The 20097-nt window shown below is 42.7% G+C and overlaps 1 protein-coding gene across 4 annotated transcripts in view; it reads left to right on the forward strand.

Annotated features, from left to right (window-relative positions):
• Positions 1 to 20097, forward strand: part of LOC140491339 (NADPH--cytochrome P450 reductase-like) — a 143171-nt gene that overhangs the window by 80202 nt on the left and 42872 nt on the right. For 2 of the 4 annotated variants that reach the window (XM_072589374.1, XM_072589376.1), the window contains exon 2: positions 14745 to 14955. In XM_072589374.1, coding sequence (XP_072445475.1) covers positions 14745 to 14955 — 211 coding nt within the window. Of the gene's footprint in view, positions 1 to 11978; positions 12062 to 14744; positions 14956 to 20097 lie in introns of those variants that run through there. The other 2 variants (XM_072589375.1, XM_072589378.1) reach the window with 2 other exon arrangements.

Here is a 20097-nt window from a genome sequence, read left to right on the forward strand (position 1 = left end):
GAGCCCGAGTAAAATTGAAGCCAAGGGGACTGGGGCAATCTCTCTAATGCCTATCTTATAGGAAGGTGGTTGTGGCTGTCAGAGGCCAATTGCTTTCCCTCTGTTTTTCATAAATCTTGTACCTCTTTTTGTTGCCTCCTCCATCTTAGTGAATGTATTGAGGTCATGCCACAACATCATCTATTAGCACCAGATACAGTTTAATTTAAATATTAAAACTCTCAGGATTTGTCATGGTTCACACTTCCTGCCAGTATAAATAATAATTGACATGTTATCTGTAACCAACTAAATTAGTGTGGGAGATTGGAGTTGAGTAAGAATATTCTTAAGAGCTTCTTCTGGGCACAGTGGGTTATGTGTTTTGAATTTTTCTTTATGGGCAGTTCATATTATTTCGTGCAAGTTCTTGTACTTTGAAATTACTTCAATTAAAGTGGCGTGGGTAATGATGAATGAAAAGATTATCATACTGATCTATATTTGAGTTGGTTATGCAAGATGTGTAATTCAGATGGGCAGGGCTGTGGATAAGCATTATAACGCATACTAGATTGCAAATATCTATAGCATAGTAAAAGTTTTGCAATATTTATAATGTGTCATGGAGATTACCAAGTTTCTGATTGCAATTAAAACTCCTTAAAAGGTCAAACGTTAGGTACACAATGCACAGTGAATGCTAGTCATACACTATTTGTATTCAAGAAGGAAACTAATGGAGAGTTATTGTAAGCAACTTTTAAATAAAAATTTCCTTTCTTTCATCCCTGTCTGGGGGAAAAAAATATTGATCCCTCATGGGAGCACCACTTTTGCCTGTAACTGGTAATGTCTCCAAGTGTCATTCATAACTTGAAAACTTTGATCATTAGTGTGGATGAGCAGCCTCGCTGCTGGGAGACCTATGGATTCAATCCTGTGTATATCTAGCCATTCAGCACCTTTTTTCCAGTGATTGGGAACTGGAACAGTTGTTGTGGGGCGAGGGGGGGTGGGGTGGGGTGGAATCCGTCGTCCCCTATGCTGTTGAGACTCCTGAAGATTAAATTAATACATAAACTGAGTAGAGCCTTCAATCCTTTTTATGCACCAGGTACAATTCTCCTATTGGAGAGATGCTTTGCAATCATTTTCCTGGGGTTTCATTTACTTAGTCACCATAACTTTGGAGTTTTGGAATCCTGCTGAAAAATGAAAGACTGGCGATTGAAACAGTAGAAACCCAGAGGAAATGTTATTGGTGTTATCTGAGTACTGGTTTGTGTGCTTTGGGTTGCTGAGTAGTACACAATTAATTAATTTTGATTGCTCATCTAATACTATATCTATACAATACCAATATTCTGCTCCATTCTTCCTTATTATTCTGGAATCATTTCTGAATCCACGCTGCAGAAGCGGGCTGTATTCAACAGTGCAACTACATGCACAGTTATTAGTCACACTTTCAATTAGTCAATCTGCAGATCAATTCCCTTCACATTGTCCAAAGCTGCAGTAAGTGAAGCAATTGCTCTCGACGTGCTGATAAGCTGCAGCCACAGCCGAGGTGTTAGTCCTGAAGCAGCAGTCTGCGGGTAAGGCCAGGACTGTCATTGCAGCTGTTTGCCGGGGAGGGTTTTAAACTGCCCATCACACATTGCACTGCATTTGTCCCATGATGCAGGGCACCTCCAAAAGCAGCCGAGTCGTTGGTCGCAGCTGTCGGGGTTTGCATTTTGTCATGTTGTGAAAGTTGGAGAGAAAGCTAAATGGGAGGGTGGGGAGAAAGGAATGAAAGGTTTAAGTTTATAGGGTGAAATGAAGTGGGAAGCTTATATGGGGCATAAGCACTGGCATATGTCCACAGAGTGAATAAAAATAGGCTATCTGCCTTGGGTCTAAGTGCTTTCCGGTTGAGAAGTGAAAACCAACAGCAAGGATACTATGTTGTTCCAATCAATCTAAGGTTTATCGGGTTATGCTGCCCATTTGGTCCAAACTAAAATGACTTTATTAAATCATATAGACAATATAATTGAGCATATTTATTACTTAGTGCCTACAGTGCCTCTGGATTTATATTAAAAAAATTGAAATATAGTTTTAACCACCTATCATGCTATCAAATCTCAGAGCAGTGGTTATCTCAGGTCAGCAAGACAAAAAGCAGGCCTCTGAGCTCCGAGCCATGGTCTAATTTCCAGCATCTAAGACTTCTCTTGTGAGAGAGGCTGGACTAAAGTGCCCTTTTCAAATAAGGAAGAAACAACAAGTTTTGTAAGTCATCTGTCAAAGCCTCCATTCATCCTAAAGCACCATGAAGGCAATAACATGTTACTGTTTCAGCACATTTGTACAAAACAAGAACACGCAAATAATGTTTTAGTAATATTGACTGATGGGATAACTCTAGTCCAAGGCACCAGGAGAATCTCCAGTTGCTCCTTGAATCGATGCCATGAGGTCTGTTACACTTCTCTCTGGGGACAGTTAGAGCCTCAATTGCTGTCTCTTCTGAAAGAGAGCACTATCTGAATACTACAGTAGATTATGTGCTCACGTCTCAAAGCCACAGCCCCCTCGTTTAGGAGACTGACATTCAAAACTGAGAGACTAAGGGACTAAAATGTAGTTTGTTACGCTGGTGCACCAGATACTGAAAAGTTAAATCTAGAATTTGCTTCAGTCTAAACTATGGCAGTAAGAAGGGAAATATTTTGAATCCAGCTAATGGAAGATTGAACTTGGGGAAGATATTTTAGTAGAAAAATGGCAATACTTGAAACGGTGAGAAGATGCAGGCCCGAAACCCTGAATTGTGATGCTAACTGAACTAGGGACAGTGGTGTTGGAGGCTCAGTGGTATTTCTGAATGGATGACCTGAAATGGAATGATTGACATTCCTTGCTTTTGTTGTTTGGGTGAATCTTGATGCTGATAATGTGTATATAGAGTAACAGGCAGCACAAATTATGATGCATGAGCTTTGCTTGTTTTGATGTCTGAAAAGGAGTGCGCCAAGCATCTGGTGTCAGTGAAGCTCGAGATCAGTTACCCTTTCCTTAAAATTACTTATTATCCATTTGCAGTTGATTTCCAGGGTGAACTTAAAGAGCAGATCTCCATTTTCAATATGGTTCCAACTGCTTCAGGGTTGAAAATGCTTACTTGTAATTTTGGTGCATGCTGTATCGCACTAGAGTTTTGACCATTTTGCTCTCTGCCAACACTTTGAAGACTTTTTTTGTCTTGTTCAAATGGTGTGCGGTTTTGTAACATTTTTCTACTAATATGATTAGTTCCATGGGTGCTATATTTACCAGGAGATATTTATCAATAATGGCTAATCAAAAGAAATTGCAAAGAACCTCCTCCAATCAGGTGATTGGTTAGTTTATCCTATTCTAATTCATGTTAAATGGAGCATGCCAGTGGTTTCAGCCATAGAGCAGGGTATTCAAACTGAAGTCTGGCAATCTGCCTCATGAGGCTTTGATGAACTTTGACTTATCCATTGACTTATCTGTACTTTTTAAATTAATAACTCCGGAGGTTTGGGGGACGAAACTTGGTTTTGCGTGTTCAGATGTGAGACATCTAACAATCAGTCAGAATTGCCAACTTGCAATTCATTGCCCGTCAGTGAGATGTGATAGTGATACAGCCTACCCTTCGTTCTTTCCACTAAGTTAGAGAAACAGAACCTTGAACACTTATGATGTTGTCTAAATGTCGGAGTCTTGGGCTTTGCCATGTTGGATGTCTCTGTCCCTTCTTCGGATAAGGGAGCTGACCATTGACTCCATCTGTACATCCCGCTGCCTCGGGAAGGCAGCCAACATCATTTTAAGACCACTCCCACCTGGTTATAATCTCATTCTGTCAGGCAGAAGATGCAAAAGCGTAAACACATCTACCAACAGGTTCAAAAACAGCTTCTTCCCACTGATATCAGATGCCTGAGTGGACCTCTCGAATTTTAAATTTAAATGTTGATCATGTTCTTTGTACACCACCCCTGCAGCTTTAACGTTTATACTCTTCACTCTATTATATTGTTCTAATGCACTTTGCATGGTGTGATCTGTCTGTACTGCATATTAATCAAAATATTTTGCTGTACCTAGGTACAAGTGGTAATAAGTCAATTCAAATGTCCAATGTGACAACGTGCCTGGCATATTCAGCACAAGTATTATTTCATTTCTTAAAATTCTTTCTCTTTTTCTCTATTCTTCACCCCCCCCCCCCCCCCCCCCCCACCCCCACAACCTTCCACTCATGCTTACAGACAGTTGTACTCAGCTCTGTCCTCCAGAAAAGGCTGTTGCCATTCTTCAAGCAGGAGCCTTAATCCAGAATGTCAGCAAAGCTCATCTGTGGGATGAGCTGATGAGGAAAAGTATTGCAGTCAAACCTAGTCTTTTTCTCTCCTTTAACCCCCTGGTACTCCCAAGCTCCCTTCATAGCCAATAACCATTTTTCTTTCCGATCCCAGTTTAGCTGTAATGTATCTGAAGAGCCCCATTAGTCACTGAGTATATTCAGTGCACAGATCCCCTGATTCTACAGGAAGGTGGTGCTGAGGAAGATCAGACCTAATCTAGTTGAATGACAGAGCAGGCTTGAGATGCTGGATGGCCAATATCTCCTATTTCCCACATTTGTATGACCAGAGGAAGATGGTGTGAGGAAGAGGATGAGAAACCAGTGTATGCATGTTTACAACACTTCACGGATTTTAAACTTCTCATGGCATGATTGGGATGGCAGCTTTTCTTTTATTACTGTGTCTCTCTGAAGTCTGGCGAAGGCAAGTTCCATGCATAAATCCAATCACTTAGTGCCACTCATCAATAGTGCAGCAGATTGCTTGAGGTTATTAATTCTTCTACAGGATTTGCATCAGCTTCTTTAATACTGTAGCTAATACCTATTTGTTTTGGTGTAAGACCAAATCTCCCAAATGATTTTTTTGAGTTATTCAAAAACCAGAATATCCTATGGGGCTGATTTTAAGACTATGAACCTGGCTACCAGCAGCTTCCACTTAGCTAGCAGAAAATAGTTGTCTTGCAATGCATTAGCCTATCCACGTGTCATAGCTGGTGTATCAGTCAGTCATTCGTGTAGAAAAACATGTTCTACTCGGTGAAATTCTTTAATTTAAAAACACCTTCCTTGTTAAATATCTGGGCAGAAAAATAACTGGAACCACAAACTTTATTCTATCAAAAGTGCAGTATCCTTCAGCTTTGCATGTTTGACCTTGATCAACTTATCAGGCTTCTGTTGTCCTCAATTGTATGGATTTCTGGGTTTTTTACGTAATATATCAAGGTTCAATGGTAAACTTTTCCTTTGAAAAATGAAATGTTCTTCGTGGGTGTTTCATGTATGGAATGGACTTCCTGAGGAAGTGGTGGGTGTGGGTACAGTTAAAACGTTTAAAAGATATTTGGGTAAGTGCATGGAAAGGTTTGGAGGGATATGGGCCAGGAGCAGGCAGGTGGGACTAGTTTAGTTTGTGATTATGGTCAGCCTGGACAGTTTGGACTGAAGGGTCTGTTTCCGTGCTCTGTGACTCTGACAAATTGCACGTTATTTTTGCGGAGGTCTCGATCCTGTTCGTCTACCTCCAGAGGCCAGTCACTTATTAAATGAGTGCATTTTTAAAGTTTTCTCTGGTCAGTTTCATCTGTGTTGACATCAAGCTAACTAGGTTAGATATAGCGCTTTTGAAATAAAAATAACTTTTTAAACGATTCCCACCCTCCCAAAAAAAAGACATGTTTAACCTTGCCTCAATGCATAGATCCTCTTGAGTGCTCCCTTTTCCACCAACGTATGCTTCCTAACCAGTTTCTTTCAGGCCAGCTTTAATGTCTGTCATGGAACTCCTTAGACCTCCTGTTACTGTAACTGCACTATGTAACTCTAAATTACATTGGTCATGGACTCTGTCTAATAGCTTAGTAAGAGTAGGGGCACCACTAAAGAATTCACCTTTCCCTCATTTAAAAACAAGCGAAGATTGCACAGTACCAAATTTGTATAGGATCTTGTGATAACGTGACCAAATTCCTTGTTGTGCAGCATGTGCCTAGAAAGTGATTGTGTAACCTGTTCATTTTCCCTTTTATCACTTTGTGTAATAAAGAGAAATGTAAAAATGGAAGATCAAGGTCTCCTTTGCTCAGGGTAGTTCATGAGGAGAGAGGCATAAATTCCTGCGAAATCAATTGACCAGATGATTCCTAATCTTGTGCCCAAAGAATTTCAGTGACTAAGGACCACATGAAGTGCTGTGTCATAGTAACGTGCTGACCTGTGTGGAAATTGCTGACACTGTTCAAGTTGGGAAATAACTTCCACGTGACACTTTTGAACTGCATTTAGCCCAGGGTCATTTTGAAGTGTAATTATTAAATGTGGAACTAGTCAGTGGTTAGCTTTATAATAATAAGAATGCAGGTTTTGACTTTGTGTACTGGGTATGAAAGAACTTTTGAATAGTACTGATTCATGACTGCCGGAAGCATTTTTGTAGGCAAAAAGTACTTTTCCTTGGTGTAGCTATTGTAAGAACATAGGGGAAAAGCAGTTGTCAACTTGCACAAACTCTCAAATAGCGATGAAATAAATGACCACATTTTTTTATTTTTCTTGTGCTGGTTTGCTGTTGTGGGAGTTAATAAAGTGTGGTGCTGGACAAAAGCACAGCAGGTCAGGCAGCACCCGAGGAGCAGGAGAGTCCACATTTCAGGCAAGTTCCCCCCACTCTGGCATTGTACCTAAAAGCTCAAACAGACTTTGCTGGAAAAGCTCAGCAGGTCTGTCTGCATCTGTGGAGGGAGATCAGAGTTAACATTTCAAGTTGAGTGACCCTTGTGTTTTTGCCAGTCTGTAGGACAGCTAACAGAACTGTCTGCCATTACTGGCCTAATTCAGTCCTGGTGGAGATGCAAAGTTGTCTGGAAATAACAAGTAATGGTCGACAGATGTTTCTGAGAGTGGATAATAGCTTCTAGTGGTGTTCAGCTGTCTTGGTTTTGGGTCCTGTTGCTGTTTGTCGAAGATGGTAATGGTTTGCAGCGACGTGTGAGAAACCTAGTTGAAAAGTTTTCAAATGGGACGTCTCCGATCGGGTGTATAAGGTTCTAAAAGGGGAGGGGGAACAGCCAGAAATCTTGTTACATATTGGCACTAATGATATAACCAGGAAAAGGATCGAAGATATAAAAAGTGATTTCAGGGAGTTAGGATGGAAGCTGCAAAGCAGGACGAACAGAGTAATGTTCTCTAGTTTACTACCGGTGCCACGAGATAGCGAGGCGAGGAACAGGGAGAGGGCGCAGCTTAATACGTGGCTGCGCAGCTGGTGTAGGAGGGAGGGCTTCAGATATGTAGGTAATTGGGATGCCTTCTGGGGAAGGTGGGAATTGTACAAGAAGGATGGGTTGCATCTGAACTAGAAGGGGACCAATGTCCTGGGTGGAAGTTTTGCACGAGTAGTTCGAGAGGATTTAAACTAGTATGGCAGGGGGGTGGGAACCTGAGCTGTATACCGGAGATGAGAGTTGATGCAGATGAGGCAGTAGCAAGAGGTAGACCAGCTAGTGGGAAGGATTTTCCTGGCAGTTAAAGTGTGTTTGCTTTAACGCAAGGAGTATTAGGAATAAAAGTGACGAACTTAGAGCATGGATCAGTACCTGGTGCTATGATGTTGTGGCCATAACAGAGACATGGGTTTCTCAGGGGCAGGAATGGTTGCTGGATGTTCCAGGGTTTAGAGCATTTAAAAAGAATAGGGAAGGGGGAAAAGAGGAGGAGGTGTAGCACTACTAATCAGAGAGGATATCACAGCTACAGAAGCTTCCATTGTCGAGGAAGATCTGCCTACCGAGTCAGTATGGGTGGAAATTAGGAACAGCAAGGGAGCAGTCACCTCTTTAGGGGTTTACTACAGGCCCCCCCAATAGCAACAGGGAGATGGAAGAAAGCATAGGTCGGCAAATTTTGGAAAAGTGTGGACATAGTAGGGTTGTTTTAATGTTGTTAACTTTCCCACTATTGATTGGAACCTCCTTCAAGCAGAAGATTTGAATGGAGCTGTTTTTGTAAGGTGTGTTCAGGAGGGTTTCCTAACTCAGTACGTTGACAGGCCGACGAGGGGAGAGGCCATTCTAGACTTAGTGCTCAGAAACAAGCCGGGACAGGTATCAGATCTTGTGGTGGGAGAGCATTTTGGTGATAGTGACCACAACTGCCTCACATTCTACATAGCTATGGAGAAGGAGAGGATTAGACAAAATGGGAGGATATTTAATTGGGGAAGAGGAAACTATGATGCAATTAGACCTGAGTTAGGAAGCATGGATTGGGAGCAATTGTTCCATGGTAAAGGCACTATAGACATGTGGAGACTGTTTAAGGAATAGTTGTTGCAAGTGATGAATAAATATGTCCCTCTGAGACAGGCAAGAAGTGGTAAGATAAAGGAACCTTGGATGACGAGAGCGGTGGAGCTTCTCGTCATAAGGAAAAAGGTAGCTTACGTAAGGTGGAGGAAGTTAGGGTCAAGCTCAGCTCTACAGGATTACAGGCAGGCGAGGAAGGAGCTTAAAAATGGTCTGAGGAGAGCCAGGAGGGGGCACGAGAAAGGCTTGGCAGAACGGATTAGGGAGAACACAAAGGCATTTTACACTTATGTGAGGAATAAGAGAACGGTCAAAGAAAGAGTAGGCCCGATCAGGGATAGCAGAGGGAATTTGTGTGTGGAGTCTGAGGAGGTAGGGGAAGCCCTAAATGAGTTTTTTGCTTCGGTCTTTATGAAAGAAACGAACTTTGTAGTGAATGAAACCTTTGAAGAGCAGGTGTGCATACTGGAATGGATAGAGATAGAGGAAGCTGATGTGCTGAAAATTTTGTCAAACATTAAGATTGACAAGTCACCAGGCCCGGACCAGATTTGTCCTCGGCTGCTTTGGGAAACGAGAAATGCAATTGCTTCGCCACTTGCGAAGATGTTTTCATCCTCGCTCTCCACTGGAGTTGTACCTGAGGACTAGAGAGAGGCAAATGTAATTCTTCTCTTCAAGAAAGGAAATAGGGAAATCCCCAGCAATTACAGACCAGTAAGTCTCACGTCTGTCGTCTGCAAGGTGTTAGAAAGGATTCTGAGGGATAGGATTTATGACTATCTGGAAGAGCATGGCTTGATTAAATGCAGTCAACACGGCTTTGTGAGCGGCAGGTCATGCCTCACAAACCTTATTGCGTTCTTTGAGGATGTGACTAGAAAAGTTGCTGAGGGTCGAGCTGTGGATGTGGTGTATATGGACTTCAGCAAGGCATTTGATAAGGTTCCCCATGGTAGGCTCATTCAGAAGGTCAGGAGGATCGGGATTCAGGGGAACATAGCTGTCTGGATACAGAACTGGCTGGCCAACAGAAGACAGTGAGTGGTAGTAGAAGGAAAATATTCTGCCTGGAAGTCAGTGGTGAGTGGTGTTCCACAGGGCTCTGTCCTTGGGCCTCTATTGTTTGTAATTTTTATTAATGACTTGGATGAGGGGATTGAAGGATGGGTCAGCAAGTTTGCAGATGACACAAAGGTTGGAGGTGTCATTGACAGTATAGAGGGCTGTTGTAGGCTGCAGCGGGACATTGACAGGATGCAGAGATGGGCTGAGAGGTGGCAGATGGAGTTCAACCTGGATAAATGCGAGGTGATGCATTTTGGAAGGTCGAATTTGAAAGCGGAGTACAGGATTAAGGATAGGATTCTTAGCAGTGTGGAGGATCAGAGGGATCTTGGGGTGCAGGTACATAGATCCCTTAAAATGGCCACCCAAGTGGACAGGGTTGTTAAGAAAGCATATGGTGTTTTGGCTTTCATTAATAGGGGTATTGCGTTTAAGAGTCGTGAGATCTTGTTGCAGCTCTACAAAACTTTGGTTAGACTGCACTTGGAATACTGCGTCCAGTTCTGGTCACCCTATTATAAGAAAGATGTGGATGCTTTGGAGCGGGTTCAGAGGAGGATTACCAGGATGCTGCCTGGACTGGAGGGCTTATCTTATGAGGAGAGGTTGACTGAGCTCGGACTTTTTTCATTGGAGAAGAGGAAGAGAAGAGGGGACCTGGTTGAGGTATACAAGGTAGTGAGAGGCGTAGATAGAGTCGATAGCCAGAGACTATTTCCCAGGGCAGAAATGGCTAACATGCGGGGTCATAGTTTTAAGCTGGTTGGAGGAAAGTATAGAGGGGATGTCAGAGGCGGGTTCTTTACGCAGAGAGTTGTGAGAGCATGGAATGCGTTGCCAGCAGCAGTTGTGGAGGCAGGGTCATTGGGGACATTTAAGAGACTACTGGACATACATATGGTCACAGAAATGTGAGGGTGCATACATGAGGGTCAGTGGTCGGCACAACATTGTGGGCTGAAGGGCCTGTTCCGTGCTGTACTGTTCTATGTTCTAAATGGTGCAAAAATTTGCCAGGTAGCCGGCAGTGACAAGGATGGTTATTGACTATGATATCAATGGCTTGGTTGAAATAGTGGTGACTGGAATTTAAATCCAAAGAATTTTGATATTATACATTTGAGGGAGGCAAAGAAAGCAGGAAAATGCAATTCGTGGGATGATACTGAAAGGGATAGAGAAAGTGAGACCTTGAAAGATACACCCACAGGTCCCTGCGTTTGCAAGGTGGTAGATCAGGTGGTAAAGAGCTATGGGATGTTTACCTTCCTTGGGCATTGAATGCAAGAGCAGGGATGTGATGCTGAAAATACGATACTGGTTAGGCCACTGTTGGAGTTTTGTGTATAGTTCTGGTCACTACTGCTGGGACGACATTAATGCTGTTAAGAGAGTACAAAAGGAGATTTACAAGCATTTCAGGGTTTGAAAATTGTAGGAATGAGGGAAGGTTGAACCGGCTTGGATTGTTTCCCTCGGAGGAAGGTGAGGGGTGACTTACTTGAAGTATACAAATAAATGAGGGGCTTGAATGGAATGACAGAAAACGTGCGTTCCCCTAGTCTAGAGGTCAAAGGCAAGGGGTTGCAGGTGTTTGTTAGGTGGAGTCGAAGAGATGTGAAGAAAATCTCTTTATCACCCAGAGAGTAGTGGGTGTCTGGAGTTCGCTACTCATTTTGATTGAGACAAAAACACGTTTAAAAGGAACCTGTTTCTGAAACGTGTGTTCTGCTATAACACACGTTTCATTAATGCAAATTCACTCTAACACGATTGACGAATTGGATCGCTGTTTCTAAAGTTTTAAAGCGTGTATTGGTTACAATGCGATTCCGGCCCCACTAGTTTAAATCGTGCTGTTATTATGTGATTTCCTTAACGCACGATTGTACACGGATGGAACTACCGCAATATAGCAGAACTGACTGTACCAGTAAGTGGGATTAGAGTGAGTAGCTAGTTATTCAGCCACGATGGACTGAATGGCCTCACTCTGTGCTCTAACTTTTCAATTGTTCTATATTTCCCTGGTTGTTGCTCTTTATAATACAACATTAACTTGCCAGGTCAATTTTAATGTGGCTACTGATAATTCTCATTAGGTTCTGCATTTTGTTTTACATTAGGTTCATTTTTCAGTGCAGACCAGTGATGACAGTTGACCAGTAGTTGAAAGCCTCTTTATATAGGATAGACACAATTCTCAAGGCTAACAGGTCTTTATTTGTTCTTTAGTCTGGGAGATGTTTACGGCTGAAGTGGTTGCTGTCCATCCACAGTTGCCCAAGCATGTATATGGAGTTAAATTAATCACCACCTGCAGGTTACTGTTCAGATTTTCTGGGCAAAAGTCTGCGATCTGAATACTTCAGACAGATGATTTGTGTTTCTCCTGGTTCTGCAAAACTGCTTGTCTGGCGTGACTCAGCACTGTTGAAGTAAAGCTGAGCAGAAAAGCAAGCAGAGGTTGCATTCTGCCTTCAGTTACCCAATGCAGAGCTACGTCAACAGCAGTTACAGACAGCTGGAGATTTTATGCTCAAGGCTCTGGAGTGGTTTATCACCCATGCTGTTCTCTTGCCTTCAAGTATGTATGCTCATTCTTATGGAATGGGAATGGAGGGGTGGAAATGAGAAGGTTTGCTATAACAATTAAAGGTGCCAACCTACAATGAAGACACATGTTATGGTTTGAACACATGTCTGTTGATCAGTCTGAGTTAGTGAAGACAACTTTCCTGTGTTGGTCATGCTTGAACTTTCTGACTTTTCTATACCAGTACTGTGTAAGATGAATTACTGTACATTCAATACCTGCAATATTCCTCTTTGAATCACATTAGTGGGTGGCACAGTGGTTCAGTGGTTATCACTGCTGCCTCACAGCACCTGGGACCTGGGTTCGATTCCTGGCTCGGGCAACTGTCTGTGTGGAGTTTGCACGTTCTCCCCGTGTCTGTTTGGGTTTCCTCCGGGTGCTCCGGTTTCCTCCCACACTCCAAAAATGTGCAGGTCAGGTGAATTGCCCATGCTAAATTGCCCAAACTGTTAGGTGATTAGTCAGGGTAAATGTAGGAGAATGGGTGGGTTGCTCTTCAAAGGGTCCGTGTGGACTTGTTGGGCCGAAGGGCCTGTTTCCACCCTGTAGGGAAATCTAACCTAACATGAATAATTTACCACAGATAACACACTCGAGCTAAGCTGCTGGTGACTCTCTTTTAATATATTAAATAATTTTTAATATTTCTCCTTTTAAGCTTGTTCATATTTCTACAAGTCAGTGTTTTATTTCAGTTATGCTGCCTGTCAACCATAGCTCACAAGTTAGCACTTTTTGGAATCAGGAGATTATAGGATCAAACCCCCCCTTCTATGTGACTCCCAATTCGATGTAGCATTAAGGGAGAGCGGCACTGTCAGAGGTGCCATCTTTCAGATTTTGTCACTGATGCTCAGGCAGACTCTCAATGAGGTACAATTGTGTTACTGGAAGCTCCATATTAATAGACAGGGTTGTGTTCCTTACAGACAGAAAGGCAGGTACACAAAGTGCCTGTTTTGACTCATGAAAATGTTTTATCCTTTACTTTGGTATTTCTTGTGAATCGCCGTAATGAGTGCAAGATATCCAGCTCCAACAAATTGCCTTGTTTTTCCCCAGTGATACTCTGGTCAAGTGTTATTGTTTGTCTTTTCATCACAGTGTTCTAGTGCCTGCCTGAAGTTTCAATTCTCTATGACAGCTGTGGCTTTTACTTGGGGTTTAACATAGTTGAGAGTATTAGAGCTCAGAAACATTGATTCATGAATAAGAGTTTTTTGTTGTGGTTTTTGAGTTTGTGAAAGGTCATTTCCCTGTTCAAACTGCCATGTCATTGTTGAATAAATCTGCTTTGAATTGTGGCATGTGTTCAGTGCCCCAACTCCCGTTGTTAAAGTGCAGCAGGATGTGAAAATCTGCTAATTGATCCTAAATTTGCTAGCCAGCAATGTAAAGCCAGCATTTTCACTTCTACAATTTTAGTTTCCAAATATTGCAGGAGGAAGAAATTCAGGTGATGTGTTGGCTAGGTTCATTGTAACTGGGTTTTTATTTCTTTAACATAGTGAGTATTGAATAGAATTTACAGTGTAGACGTTTGGCTTTTGTTTAGAATCCAACTACGCTTCCCCTTGCCCCACTTCCTCGAACCTTAGCATATCTTCATACTCCTTATTCCCTCCCAGTAAACCTTTTATTATCTGGCACCTATGAAACCAGGAATGTGCTGATTAATCAAATTCCTCAGATAATCAAGTGGTGTATATAATCAAGGTAAAAATGCACATAAAGAAATGTAATGCAGGAGGTATACACATCACTGTGATACAGCATAAATTACTTCAATAACAATGCAACTGGGCCTTATATAAAACTTAGAGTCAAGATTAGAGTGGTGCTGGAAAAGCACAGCAGGTCAGGCAGCATCCAAGGAGCAGGAAAATCGACGTTTGTGGCAGGAGCCCTTCATCAGGAAGGGCAGATTCCTGATGAAGGACTCCTGCCAGAAACATCGATTTTCCTGCTCCTCAGATGCTGCCTGACCTGCTGTGCTTTTCCAGCACCACTCTAATCTTGACTCAAATCTCCAGCATCTGCAGTATTTGCCTTATATAAAACTTACCAGCAGAGAGCCTTTTCTCTCAACTGACAACTCTCATTTCGCAGTAGGTCACAGTATTTGAGGAGAAATTGACTCAAAGTTGAATCAACTGTTGACATTTCATGTGACTGTTCAATTGAACAAGTATATTTACATTGAAGTAAATGGATTTTTTAAAAACCTGTAGTAATTGGACAGAATAATATAGTAAACTTTGCCATAGTTAAAGGACAGCATTTTTTTTGCTGGTTCAAAGGTGCCAGTTAAAACAAAGTTTGCTGTACTTTTCCAGGAGTTCCTTAAATACATCTGATATTGTTTGCCTCAGCATTAATTAGATAGCTGGTTCCACAATGCAATCACTGTTTGTTTGGATAAAGACTTTTCTCCAAAATTTCATGTTTTTAATATTGCCTGTCTGTCTTTTTGTTGTTAACCCCTGGTTTGAGTCTCCCTGACCAGTAGAAACATTCTGTTTCATTCTCCACACCCTCTGTCTCATGCTTTAGCTCAACAAGTGCAATTTTGTATAGCCACTAAGCTACAAAGCACGTTTGTTGGGAAAACTGAACTAAAAGCATAAATCATCTTTGCGCAAGACTGACATTTTGTTTCTTGTTTTGGCAGTTTTGTCAGCAAGGAACATGGATTCATCTGAAGGGAAGTTTGGGGCATCAGCAGCAGATAATGCTGGTGAGTCTCCAGTGGCAGTGGAAGAATCGTTCTTCAGTACGTTGGACATCTTCCTGTTCTCCCTTATTGTTGGGTTTGCAATCTACTGGTTTTTCTTCAGAAAGAAAAAAGTGGAAATCCCAGACTACAAAACAATCCAGCCACAGTAAGTGTTTAAACAAAAATTCCCAGAGTCTGAAGTAAATGTCTCATGGAGTTCCCCATTAAGGAGGGGAACAAAACAATATTTTTTTTCCCCCTAGTTTAGTTTCTTTTGATATCTAGTAAGTCTCTGAAATTGAAGCAGATGTGTTTTCAAAACTAGTTCCATATTTAACCACACTTATCAGCTCTGTCAGTAAGCCTATCTATCTGTCTATTTCTATTTCCTTAACATCGTTTCACTTTCTCCCATGACTGTGCCTTTAACTGCCAAGATTCTGGAATTTCCTCTTTTTTTTACCCCCACCTCTCTTTTTAAACTGCTCCTTAAAACTTACCTCCTTGACCACCCTTTTAACTATTTGCCATAATATCATCTTCTATGGCTTGATATTAAAGTTTATTACATAATAACCATGCGAAATGTCTTGAGCCATTGTTCTACATTTAAAGAATTGTAAGAGTACAAGGTTTAGTTCTCTTTTTGAAGTTATTTTAAACAATCTTTACTTTCTGGTTTGAAGGTATTTCAGTAACTTAATGTCCTCTCACCCCTTTGCTGTAATTCTTGCTTGTGTGTCTCCTGGGGTATTTTAATGTTCCTTTTTATTGTTACACTTTATTGCTGTTTTCAGCTTGTTTGAATGTTATATGACAGCAGTCCATCATGTAAGTGAACACAAGTTGTGTAACGCACAGGAGGCAGCAGGGGGTCACGGGAGGGACTGAACAGTGATTGAGAGGAGCAGTTCGGCTATTTGGGAGTGTAAAAGGTTATCTGAGGCCTCACCACCCTCTGGGTACACGCAAAGGGCGATCTGCCCGGATTTAATTGAAAGCTAGCAATGAATTAGTGAGATGGCCTATCCTGGAAAGGAAATTTGCAGTCTCTTGCCCAAGCTAGTGAGAGGCAAAGGAGGTGCTTTTTAAAAACAGGAAGATGTCCAACATACTAAACCCATGTGTCTCCAAAAAGCACCATCAATGATTGTAATTTTCAAAAATTAAGTGGTTCATTGCGAACATATGTAGATAAATAAGAGCAGCCCTTTGAGTCTGCTGTGTCCTTACTTGGATCATGGCTAATCTTCGATATTAGCTCCACTTTCCCACCACGTTTCTTGATTTCCCTTCTGCCCAAGAATCCTATTGATCAGGATCTTGAACGTATTAGGACTCCACTGGAGAAGAGAATACCAAAGAGTCACAACCCTCTCAATGGAAAATCATGTCTCCATCCTTCTCTCAGGATAAGGAATCTAGAATTATTCATTTGCAATTTTGTATTCTTCTGGTAGCAGGAATATTTTTCCAGTGTTTACCCTTATCATTTTGCTTGTTGAAATGAGGTCACTTCACAACCTTCTCATCTGCAGACAGTTGTATCTTGCATTTTCTCTTGCGTGTTATAACCTCCGGAAAACTTGGTTTCAAAAGCCACCATGGCAGAAGGTGGAATTTGAATTCAATAAAAGTCATAATCCTAAAACTGTGAAAACCTATCTGGTTCACTAATGCCCCCTTTAAGGGAGCTAGCTGCTGGTCTAGCCTATGTGTAATTCCACACTCTCAGCAATACAGTTGACTGTTACTTGCTCTCTGAAATGTCATAGCAAGCTATTTGGTTATATCAACCACTAGAAACGGCAGAAGGAATGAAACTGTACAGATTACCTAGAATCAACTAGAGCTTTGGAATCAACAGTGACAAACCACCTTGTCAACACTGCAAAATTCTCCCTGCTAACATCTGAAGACTAGTGCCACCATTGGGAGAGCTGTCTGACTAGTCAAGCAACAGCCTGTCACAGCCATGCACACAGAATTGTACCTTACACACAATATCCCACACATCACCATCCCTGAATGTGTCCTGTTAAGGTTTACGGTGTCCTGAGTGCATTCTTTTTCTCCTTGGGGGCCTCTGTTTACATTCAGCATGTACTGATCATGACATTTCCATAAGACCATAAAACCATAAGATGTAGGAGCAGAATTCACCACTCCTCGTTTCAGTTCTTAAGGTTGTCCCTTCACTCTGAGGCTGTGTTCTGTGGGCCCAATCTCCCCTACTAGGGAGCTACCTTTTCTCCACATCTGTTCTATTTTGAAAGTTTCAATCAGATTCTCCACCCACACCTCCCCCGCCACCAAAATTTCTAAACTCCAAGTACAAACCCTGAGTCCTCAACCTCTCCATATGTGACCAGACCAGGCCTTCCTTGGGATCGTTCTTGTAAACCTACTCTGGACACCTTCCAGAGCAGAGAAGGGCCCCGAAGTCACTCTCAGTATTCCATGTGCAGAGTACTCAGTGGTACATCTCAACCTCAGTCGTACATCTCAGCAGTTGAATTAGAATTAGATTACTTAGATTACTTACAGTGTGGAAACAGGCCCTTTGGCCCAACAAGTCCACATCGCCCCGCCGAAGCGCAACCCACCCATACCCCTACATTTATCCCTTACCTAACACTACGGGCAATTTAGCATGGCCAATTCAACCTGACCTGCACATCTTTGGACTGTGGGAGGAAACCGGAGCACCCGGAGGAAACCCACGCAGACACAGGGAGAACGTGCAAACTCCACACAGTTAGTCGCCTGAGGCGGGAATTGAACCCGGGTCTCTAGCGCTGTGAGGCAGCAGTGCTAACCACTGTGCCACCATGCCGCCCAGTTGTTTTATAGCTCTCTCGAAATGAATGCAGACATTGCATTTGCCTTCCAAACTGCCAACTGAACCTGCATGTTAACTTTAAGGCCCCTGAACTTGCACTCCCAAGTCTGGTTATGCTTCAGATTGCTGCAGCCTTTCCCCATTTAGAAAATAATCTATGCCTCGCTTCTTCCTACTGAAGTAATGTCACACTTTCTCACATGGCATTCCATCTACCATTTCCCTGCCCACACTCCCAGCTTATCTAAGTCCTTCTGCAGACTTCCAGCTTCCTTAACACTACCCCCACCTATCTGTGCAGTAGCTGAATGGTGCTCCAACACAGTTCGCAATCACCTGATTCGCCATGTACCTACTCTACCGTTTACTATCAAGCCAGATGCTCAGCCCACTTCGATAAAAAGTGCAGGAGGACAAGCCAGGAGCTGCACCAGGCATTCTTTAAAACAAGGAATCAACCCAATGAAGCTACAGCACAGGGCTACTTGGGATCAAACAGCATAAACAGTGTTTAAGCAATTTTGCAACCAATGGATCAGCTCGAAGCTCTGCAAACCTGCCACTCTAGTTGTAAGTAGTGGTGGACTATTAAACAGCCCACTGGAGGAGGAGGAGGCTCCACTAATGTCTCCATCCTTACTGATGGAGGAACCCAACCCATTAGTTCAAAGCTCAGGCTGAAACATTCACAGCAACCTTCACCTGGAAGTGTCGAGTGGCTGTTCCATCTCCTCCTCATCCAAAGCTCCCCAGCCTCACAGCTGCTGATCTTCAGTTAATTCAGTTCTCTCCAGGTGATATCAGGAAACAGTTGGAGGCAATGTATCCTGCAAAGGCTGTGATGCCCTGACAACATTCCAGTGATAGGATTGAAGGTTTGTACTCCAGAGCTTACCACTCCCCCAGCCAAGCTGCAACACTGACATCCACGCAACGATGTTGAACCTTGCCAATGTATGTCCTCTGCGTAAAAAAAAATCAGGACAACTCTACCCTAGGCGGTTAGCAGCCCATCAATCTACTCTGAAGGCAATGGAAGGTGTCATCTACAGTGCTAACAATTAGCACTTGCTGAACAATAACCTGCTCACTGCCTTTCCATTTGGCTTCTGCCAGTATAGTTCAGCTCCTGCCCTCATTACAGCCTCAGTTGAAACATGAATAAAAAGGCTGAATTCCACAGATGACATGAGAGTGATTGCCCTTGACATCAAGGCTACATTTGGCCAAGCCTGCCATCAAAGGAGCACCAGCAAAGCTGGAGTCAGTAGGAATTGGAGAAAACTCTCCACTCAGGTGGACTCATACCTGCCATGTAGGAAGATGTTGTAATTGGAGGTCAGTCATTTCAGCTCCAGGGCATCTCTGCAGGAGTTCTTCAGGGTAGTGTCCTAGATCAAGTCATCTTCAACTGCTTTATCAATGACGTTCCCTCATCATAAGGTCAGAAGTGGGGATGTTCGCTGATGCTTACATAATGTTCAATGCCATTTATGTAATCTCCGATAGTGAAGCAGTCTAGATTCAAATGCAGCATGACCTGAACAATATCCAGGTCTGGCTGACAAGTGGCAAGTAACATTGAAACCACACAGTGACCATCTCCAACAAGACAGAATCTAACCATCAATGGCATCATCGTCACTGAATCCCTACCATCAATATTAAGGGCTATCATTGACCAGGAGCTCTATTAGACTAGTCTTGTAACTCTGCGGCAATAAGAGCAGGTCAGAGGCTACTCCTCAATGCCTGTCCGTTATATATAAGGCACAGGTTGGGAGTGTGATGGACTGCTCCCCACTTGTCTGATGAGTGCAGCCCCAAAAACACTAAGGAAGCTTGCCGCCATCCAGGACAAAGCACCCACTTGACTGGCACCCCATCCCCAAGCAGAAATTCCCTAAGGCTCCGTCGGCAGCACTTTACAAACTTGTACCACTTCCATGTGGAACGACAAGGGCAGCTGATATTTGGGAACAATTACCATCTGCAACCTCCCCTCCAAGCCGCTCACCGTCCTGGCTTGGAAATATGTTGCCAGTCAGAAGCTCAGAAGTCCTTCCCTAAGAGCAATCCGAGTGCACCTAGACCAAATAGACTGTAACAGTTCAAGAATACATCTCGCCGCTAGCTTCTCAATGGCAAATGTGAATGGGCATTACATGTTCATCCAACCAGCGGCACCTACATCTTGTGAATTGATTTTTTAAAAAAACACAATCTGGCGTACCTTTTCGTTTCAGCTGCTGTTGATATTCGTCCATACCCTGTGAAGCTATGCTGCGACTATCCAAAAATATATTTCACATTGTACCTTAACTGCCAATGGGCGTTCATTGCAACACTATGGTAAAAGCTTGTGTCTAACTCTCTGCACCATTCAGTCCCACACAGTATTCAGCTCATTAATTCAAATCAAACCTCAGTTGCAGTGCTGAGATGTCTGGCACTTCCTGATCACAT

The sequence above is a fragment of the Chiloscyllium punctatum genome, chromosome 19 (assembly GCF_047496795.1).
Source record: "Chiloscyllium punctatum isolate Juve2018m chromosome 19, sChiPun1.3, whole genome shotgun sequence".
Classification (NCBI taxonomy): domain Eukaryota; kingdom Metazoa; phylum Chordata; class Chondrichthyes; order Orectolobiformes; family Hemiscylliidae; genus Chiloscyllium; species Chiloscyllium punctatum.